This window comes from Primulina eburnea, chromosome 16 (assembly GCF_022965805.1).
Source record: "Primulina eburnea isolate SZY01 chromosome 16, ASM2296580v1, whole genome shotgun sequence".
Classification (NCBI taxonomy): domain Eukaryota; kingdom Viridiplantae; phylum Streptophyta; class Magnoliopsida; order Lamiales; family Gesneriaceae; genus Primulina; species Primulina eburnea.
In genome coordinates, this window is record NC_133116.1 from 1,345,080 (window position 1) to 1,354,935 (window position 9,856).

General features: G+C 33.1%; 1 protein-coding gene across 1 annotated transcript; it reads left to right on the top strand.

Moving 5' to 3' along the window:
* Positions 1-6,162: 6,162 nt before the first annotated feature.
* Positions 6,163-9,248, top strand: LOC140816288 (trihelix transcription factor DF1-like). Its single transcript, XM_073175442.1, has 2 exons — positions 6,163-6,565; positions 7,180-9,248. The coding sequence occupies exons 1-2, from the start codon at positions 6,291-6,293 to the stop codon at positions 8,714-8,716; spliced, it is 1,812 nt and encodes a 603-aa protein (XP_073031543.1). The 5' UTR covers positions 6,163-6,290; the 3' UTR covers positions 8,717-9,248.
* Positions 9,249-9,856: the final 608 nt, after the last annotated feature.

Consider the following 9,856-nt stretch of genomic DNA (forward strand, 5'->3'; position numbering starts at 1 on the left):
AATCTTAACAATAATACACTTTTAAGACTAGTGGTCACGGGTTCTCAAAACATAAAATAAATAATAATAATCAATCATACCAACGCGAACAAATATATTTGAAGATTAAGTGCCACATTCCACGAAGCAAAGGCATGGTTGATTTGTATAATATATAGTCAAATTTAAATTTTACACATTAATTATTGTCAAATATTTAACACATTAAATATATATATATATATATAGTCTCTTAATCCGCTCCCCACTCTCATGAGCTGAATACAAAAATGAATATTGTTTCATTGCAATAATCTAGATTGTTTTCTGACTGAGACTAAATTCAAAATTAAGTTTGATTTCGAGATTTAAAGCAAATTCATTCATGTTTCAAATCAAATAAAATAATAACACAAATAAAATATAATATAAAATAATACTCTTGGAAATTAAAATATTATATTTTGGGATCATCCATTTCTTCGCTGTCTCCCCTCTACAATAAAATAGCGTACGACACAATCATGTACAGTGCTACGATTTATGTGGAGCGCTATCTATATATATATATATATATATATATATATATATATATATATGATTAATAATTTATTTATTCCCTAACCTTTTCTGTAATTTGACTTTTAAGCTTTTCTTTTTGTTATTCTTTCTGCCCCAATTTTACAATTATTTACAAAGCAGTCATATTCTTAATTTGGTCATGCCATGTGATCCACTAGCGATTAGCATGTAACAGTTGGGAATTCAGGACCTACAAAGATTATACATATACCCCTATTTGTTCCCCAAAATTAAATAAATGCCTACAGTTTCACATTTTTAATCTTATAATTTTTCTACCTCCGATGCTCTTATTATTATTATTATTATTATTATTATTATTATTATTATTATTATTATTATTATTATTATTATTATTAATTATTTTGTCTCCAAAAAATATCATTTACTAAATTCAACTTTCAAAATCTTAACATAAAATCACAAGTAAAATATTTTTCCATTTAGAAGAAAACCAGTATGAGATCGAAATATCATGCATTCATTCGTATAACGTTTAATAAATTTTATTTAGATTATCCCATTTATTAAAACTAATGGTGAAATAATTGCCTGTTTTTATTATTAATAAAGGCTTAAAATTTAATCTTGAATATTTTATACACGCAACACCAATAATAGGTATTCGCGAGAATTAATTTAAAATAATAATAAAAAAAACAATAATAATAATAATAATTTTTGAAATGGGTGTGTGTGTATAAAGGTGTGTCATTGTGTGACAGAGAAACCATGACTTATACAAAACCCGTAAATTCGAATGCAAGTGGGGAGCATCTCTTAAAATTAAAGAAGCCCACAGCCAGCGAAGCACATATTTTATATAATATAAATAGCAAGTAAATGATATTTTTTTCCAGTAAATATACATACGTATATCATATTCCAATAATAATAATAATAATAATAATAATAATAATAATAAGATATTGATTGATTATACACAATTATTTTATCAAATAATATTGATTTGCAAATGATTAAACTTTTTTATACATTAAAATCTTAAAAAATATATTTTTCTGATAAAATTGATTGATTTTTATATATTTAAACATACAATTATAAATGTATAGTGGAAAAATAATGGGAATAATCTAATTGTAATGATGAATAATTACGTACGATTCATCTCAAAATGTTGCCATTGATGTTTACCTACCTTACTTCTCTACCTCTTATTATTCGCATGCTCTTTTACCATTATGCCCCTGCGTATATCTTGAACTATGTTGAATCATTGTTTCTGTGATTTGACCATTTCATCCCCTCACAATAAATGATGGCCATTTTCTTTGTTTTAATTGCGATTCAGTCCCTTAAGTCCGATAATAAGTTATGATATCAGAAAACTTTAGTTTTAATTCTTTGATTAGACATATTCACCTGGTACTTGAAATGCATACGTTTATACCTTATTTTCAACAATATAATATATATATATATATATATATATATATATATATATATTGTTGTCGGGTTTTTATTAAAAATAATTTAAATTTAAAAAAAAATTCAAAAATAATTGAAAAAAAAAAACATTTTCAAAAATACTGCAATCCGCGCTTACGGAACGCGGACGCTGCACACGTGGATCAGCGTCCGCGCTCCGTAAGCACGGACCCTGATACATGTCAGCATCAGATAATATTAGCGACGGAAAATATATATAAACTGTCGCTACATTGCGACAGTTTTTTAAACCGTCGCCAAACCGTCGCTAATAGTTGCGACAGTTTATAAACCGCCGCTGTAATGGAATCCGCGACGGTTTTAAACACCGTCGCTCATTTAGCGACCGTTTAAATCGTCGCTAAATGCACCTCAAACCGTCGCTAAAGGCACATAAGTTTGCGCGGTGCGAAAAGTTATTTTTGTCGCAGTGAAGACAGAGGAAAAAAAAACAAGAAATAGGGTGTTCATCGGTCGGTTTTTTTTTTATTTCGGTTTTAAAAATATATGATTCGATATCCGAATCATTTTTCTTCATATCGGTTCGGTTTTCTACCAAAACGGTTCGGTTAGTTGGGTCGGTTAATTCGATTTTGATATAATTATTTAAATTAATAATATAAATATATTGTAAAATATAATATGTTAACTTTATACATGTTTTCTTAGTAAAATCTTTAAATATAAAATCTAAATTAATTAAGACTAGTTTTAATTCGAGGTGGGAAAAAATACGGAAATACCGAAAAACCGTACCGAAAAAAATACCGAATTTATCGAAAAAATCGGTATACCGAAAATTTCGGTACGGTACCGGTATGAATTTTTTTCATACCAGAAATTCGGTATACCACATGTGCGGTATACCGAATTTCCGGTATCGGTATCGGTACGGTATACGGTACCGTAGTTTGGTACGGTATACCGTACCATACCCACCGCTAGTTTTAATTATAATTGGATCGTCGATCGGGATTATAATTAAAACTAGTCTTAATTAATTTAGACCTTATATTTAAAGATTTTACTAAGAAAACATGTATAAAGTTAACATATTATATTTTACAATATATTTATATTATTAATTTAAATAATTATATCAAAATCGAATTAACCGACCCAACTAACCGAATCGTTTTGGTAGAAAACCGAACCGATATGAAGAAAAATGATTCGGATATCGGATCATATATTTTTAAACCGAAATAAAAAAAAACCGACCGATGAACACCCTTTTTTTTTGTTTTTTTTTCTTCTGTCTTCACTGCGACAAAAATAGCTTTTCGCACCGCGCAAACTCTCTTATAAAATTATGTGCATTTATCGACAGTTTGTGATGCATTTAGCGACGGTTTAAACCATCGCTAAATTAGCGACGGGTTTTTAAACCGTCGCGGATTCCATTACAGCGGCGGTTATAAACTGTCGCAACTATTAGCGACGGTTTGACGACGGTTTAAATAACCGTCGCAATGGAGCGACGGTTTATATATATTTTCCGTCGCTAACAGCGTCCGCGCTCCGTAAGCGCGGATTGCAGCATTTTTGAAAATGTTTTTTTTTTTCAATTATTTTGAAAAAAAAATTAAATTTAAATTATTTTTAATAAAAACCCATTGTTGTCCCAAAAAAGAGTTAACATTTCATACTTAAAAATTATAAATTATATATTTAATTTGATTCGGTTGATAATTAAAATTTGTATATGCTATAATATGAATGATTTATACATATATTTATTGTTTTATTTTTTTGTGTATCACATATGAAGTAAATAATATATCAAATTAAAATTCATTGAGACCTGAAACTCGTAAATCTATGCTAAAATTTCAACGATTTGTATATATTTGGATTCAAAAAATATCATGTACCTGAAATGATAAAAAAAAATGAAACAGAGAGTTCAAACAAAATTTTCTAGATCATAACTTATTTTTAATGTCAGAGACGAATGAATGCCAATATCCCATTTTCTTTTCTTGTATGACTCGTTTACGCAACGAAAACTTGGTGAGGATGTCTTCTAATTGGTCGATTCCAACATTATGAATCAAAATCAAGAAAAAATAACCCTATGAAAAAATATTCATCAAACAGTGAGAATTTAAAGTTTTAAGAAATTGCATATTAAATGTGAAATAAGTTAAATTGCTAATAATTTTTTTTTTAAAAAAAGTGAATAAACCAAGTACATTATGATATTACATGACGTTATCTACGATTAAAAAATGTATTTTTAAAAATGTATAACCAAACATATTTATCAAAAAACACATTTCATTTTGAAACCATAACCAAATGTATCCTAGTTATACTTGATTTGTGCATTTAATGGTTGCCGGGTCCACTTTTTTGCATTATTCATGAGATGGTCCATTACTCAGTTATATTTCTTTAAAAAATAAAATAAAATAAAATGGTCACCATAGAAAATTGAAGTAATCCAAATTTTGAAATATCAATCATACTCAACCCTCTAATTTAATAATTGAGTTTGGGGTAATATGTTCATATAGACGCGCGCAGAGTAGTTTCCCACGAAGGTCGAACAAGACTTGAATAAATTAATACTTTACAATAATCTGTAATGTTCATTTTAATTTGCAATGGGAAATTAGTTAAACCCTTTGTCTACATTTTGAAAAGTGAAAAAGAAAATTCCTCCCAATCTATTAGTTGACATTTATCATTGGAGATTTCATTTCATTTAACTAAAAAGTTTGGAGAGTTGAAAGACATATGATAAATCCATGTTATCATTCTTCATGCAAGGAAGAAGTTGAAATGGCATTCTATTTATGATGGTTAGGTTTCAAAACCTAACGGAATTGGACAATATTCATAAATGACTTTTGGCTAATAATATGCCCTACATCTAACTATATCAATTCAACTCCATGGATCCCACATACCCCGACCCCCCCCCCCCCCCCCCCCCCCCCCCTTCTCTCTTATTTTTTTAAATCAATTTAATAAACTGATTATCTCTTTTTAACCCAAAAATCTGATTTACTATAAAGTTTGTCAAATTGCAAATGTCGCCCTCAATTCTTTCGCCCGACGTGGCGGCACAACCACCGTATCCTCCACGCTCCCCCACCCCTTCGAATATTTGTAATAGTTAATATATATATATATATATATATATATATATATATATTTATATAGTTAATATATATATCTATATATGTGTGTGTGTGTGTGTGTGTTCGAAATTGCTGTGCCCACCCCTAATAAATAAATTAATAATACGCAACAATTCAGTAAGGGCATTATGGTCATAAGAAAACAAAGGAAACTATCCATTCTGTTCAAGAAAATCCCCCGATATCGAGTGAATAAAACCGAGAAGGGAAAATGTCGACCAAATTGTTTACTTGGCGCAAATTTATTTTGAGCAAAATTTAGAAATGAATAAGGTCTACTAAACGAAATAAATGATCTAATTATTTGCTTCCACTGCATTTCGAGGTTTTATTTGTAAATTGTAGCATCAATATATATGTCGACAAGTTTTGGAAAATACGAGAGGAAAAAAAACAGAAAGTAAGAAGTCACTCTCAACAGAAATCTTAAATACGATTTATCCAAAATCCAGAAAATAAAAGTTTTTAGCTTTAAAAAAGAACACGTGAACCAAATTTCTCCAAGTATTTATTTGGAAAACGTGAATTACCAAAGGCGAGGGGCAGTATGGTAATTTGATAAAATACCCACAAGTGTAAGCTAAAACAACCACTGAAATCCAAAAATTAAAAAAAGCAAAGGTGACCTACATGGGCCGGCTTTTAACTATATTTAGCTGGACAGACAAAAAACAACTTATTATCACCATCGTCGCTACTGCAGCTGTTACCCCTCCCCATTTACTGTATACGGTATACATACACCTATACGTATACAAGGTTTGTAGGTGTTAGTATATATCATGTAGGAAAACGGTTGTAATTGTATGCATGCAGAATTTTTTTTTTTTATCTTGTTACTGATGGAGGGAGGGTAAGTATATGAAGTAAAAGTTTTCTTTAACCAAAGCAAGAGGGCAAGCAAGAAAATGATAAAGATTCCTCAGTTTCTTTTCTTTTTTTGAAAGAAAAATATATATTTAAGGGGCGTGAGATCGACAGGCAGATCCCACCGAAATAAATAAATTAAATAAATTAACCACACCCATCTTCATAAAACGCATAGAATTCACCCATTTTGGTGATATATTTTTTTTTTATTATTTTCCGGCTGGTAATTGCTAGCTTGCTGGAAAGAGACTCCTCTACATGATGCTTGGCGTTTCTGGCCTCATGTCCGGTGACGGCGCTGCGGCGGCAGATGCGCTCGAGGGTGGTGGAGCTAGTGGTGGCAGCAGTGAGGTTGGCGCATCCAGCTCGATTCCTGGGGGGAGTTTGGAGGATAGTGAGAGAAGTGGCGGCGGAGGCGGTGGAAACCGGTGGCCGAGGCAAGAAACTTTGGCTTTGCTGAAAATTCGTTCTGATATGGATGTTACTTTCCGAGACTCCAGTCTCAAAGGTCCATTATGGGATGAAGTTTCCAGGTAAATTTGTCGAAACTTGGTTTATTCACAATTACGGGTACCGCTGCAGTGTGACACAATCTAGATTTCCTGAATTTTCAGCAATAATGGCGAATCTGGATCATAGTTTTCATTGAATTCTTTTTTTTATTATTATTAAAAGGGTCTTTGTCCCGATCAGCTCATTTCGCATGAATATAGCAGCTCTTGGCGTTCATTATTTTTTCCAGGTTTTTGCTCTTCGTTTTTGATAAATATATTTTCTTTTTAAAAAAGAAAAAAGAAAAAGAAGAAGTGAAAACGAATATATGGATCGTATTCTTCAACTTGAATTGATCTCTTCTTCTTAAGTAAAGAAAAATTCAGATCATGGTCTGATGAATAATAATTTTGGAAGCATTGGAAATCTGTCTTCGAAAAATTCAGTTGGGTTTCTCCACCGCTTGGAAATCTTGATATATCTCTTTATCTATGTATTATATTTATTTTTAATTATCACTATTGTGTTTATTTTACGTAATAAATCAGTATTCCACCTTCCTTCTATTAATTAAAGATAATTCAAGAATACGATCTCGAGAACACAAATGGAGGAACGGTATTATTTATTAAATTTCTACATCTGTTGTTATCAGGAAAATGGCGGAGCTTGGATTTCATCGAAGTGCCAAGAAATGTAAAGAAAAATTCGAGAACGTTTATAAGTATCATAAAAGAACAAAAGACGGCCGGGCATCCAAGCCGGACGGGAAAACTTATCGTTTTTTCGATCAATTACAGGCGTTGGAAACCAGTCCGCCGCTTCCCTTCACTCCTCCTCCGCCCAGGACTCAGACTCCGGCCACCACGGTAATGACGGCACCGCCACCTATTGCTGTCAATTTTCCAATGCCATCACATGTTGGTACTGTTCCATCCATTAGTCCAAACCCTTTAAGTATGCTGCCACCAAACACAGCTATACAAACTTCCAACAATCCCATAAATACTACTCCTCCATTTCAACCATCAATAAATGCTTCAAATCTTCTTCAAGCTCACCCTTTTCAATCCTCTCACGATCATCATATTTTGACGAGTCTGCTCTCAAATTCTTCCTCTTCATCAACTTCTTCCGACGAGGATATACAGAGGCGGCGGGGGAAGAAGAGGAAATGGAAGGATTTCGTCGAGAGTCTGATGAAAGAAGTGGTGCACAAGCAGGAGGAGTTGCAGAAGAAATTTTTGGAAACATTGGAGAAACGGGAAAGAGATCGTATGGCGAGAGAGGAGGCGTGGAGGATTCAAGAAACAGCAAGAATGAATCGAGAACACGATCTTATGGTTCAGGAGAGATCCATCGCCGCTGCCAAAGACGCGGCGGTTATCGCATTCTTGCAAAAGGTAAGCGAGCAACACAATTTACAAATCCCAAATATTAGTAGTAATATCACAGCAGCATCACAAGCTATGCATCCTCAACCCTCACCTCGTCAACCCGCACCATCGCCACCTCCGCCGCAACAATCCACTCTCCCTCCACCACCAGCACCACCAACACAACTGGTAGTTACCGTTACCCCCACAAAAATCTTGAACACGTCAAAAAAAGACAACGGCGGGAGCGAAAGTTTCATGCCCGCGAGCTCCTCACGGTGGCCGAAGACGGAAATTGAAGCACTGATCAAACTCCGAACCAATCTCGATCTCAAATACCAGGAAAATGGGCCGAAGGGACCCCTTTGGGAAGAAATATCCGCCGGCATGGGGAAAATGGGATACAACCGAAGCTCTAAGCGATGTAAAGAGAAATGGGAGAATATCAACAAGTATTACAAGAAAGTAAAGGAGAGCAGCAAGAAGAGACCCGAAGACTCCAAGACATGCCCATATTTCCACCAGCTCGAAGCTTTACACAGAGAGAAAAACAAGAACGATAACCCCTCATTCAATCTCGAGTACACCACGAAGCAAGACAACCCAATGGTGCCAATAATGGCCCGGCCTGAACAGCAATGGCCGAATCCAAATCAACAGCATCAAGACCTCACCTTGCATGATCAGGATCAAGATAACGAAAGCGAGAATAACGAAGAAGACGACGATATAGATGATGAAGATGAAGAAGATGCAGGAGGCTATGAAATAGTCACAAACAAGCAGCCATCTTCAATGACAAACACGACAGAATGAAGAGAAGATTTTAGGATGGAAGGGAAGAGGAGGGGTTAGCTTTTGGGTATCAAAAAAGGAAGGCAAGTGGCTGCGAAAACAGAAATGCGGTGGGGTAGAATTGCAGGAGGCATCAGAGGTGGCGGGATAAAAAATCGGCTGGCAGTCCGATGGGGTCAGGGGGCGGCGGTGAAAATTTAAAATTACGGGCAAAACATGTTGGGGCGCTGTTTTTGTAAGGTTATTATCACAGGAGTTAATTTTTTGAGATAAGTTTATGTTTATAATTTATTTATTATTTTGGAGATAAATAAAATGAGGGAAACGGGTGGAAAAAATTTGAGAGCTTTCGATCCAAAGAACCATTAGGGAGATAAGGATAATATTGTATATTTTTCATCATTTTTCTTTCTTTTTTTCATTTTATTTTTTTATGAGTGTAAATGTCAAACATTACGTATTTTTATTGTTTTCATTGATGAGATTAAATGTGCCAAGAATGGCTCCACGTTTGCCAAAATTATTGTCTCAATAAGGTTAAAATCTTTATTCAGATTAGTCATTTCACTTATCACATCAATTTATTATTAATTAACAATTTTAAGATTTTAATGTAACAATATTCCGAATTACGTGGGACGAAAGCAAAATTCCTATACTTACGTTTCATGTTTTTTTGTAGGCAGCTGTGCCATTCAAAACTCCTAGCTTCATTCTCATTTTACACTTACTTTCTTTCAATTACAAGAAAAAAATAAAATAAAAAAAATTAAATATACATACACGTATACACATGTATTTATATTTATTCATATCGAAGGAGAAAAAAAGTAAAAATGCGAGAATGAAAATTTGAGACGTAGATTGTGTGTACGTCTTAGGTCATGCCAAACTTGTTGAATTAACAAATAGATTAAGCAGATGGTACGAAACCCTAATATCTTGAAGAACAAAGCTTTCGTGTAGTAAGCCTTAAAAATGCCAAAAGAGAGAATCGAATATCTATCTTTAATTATATTCTGGCTCTTTCATTAATTTGGTTTCAGTTTTAAAATAATGTTTTATACGAAAATGAAATAGTATTCTAAAATACATCATATACACGTAAGTTCTAGCTAAGTTAAGCACTGAATTTTTTTTTTTTTTTTAAAAAAAATGAAT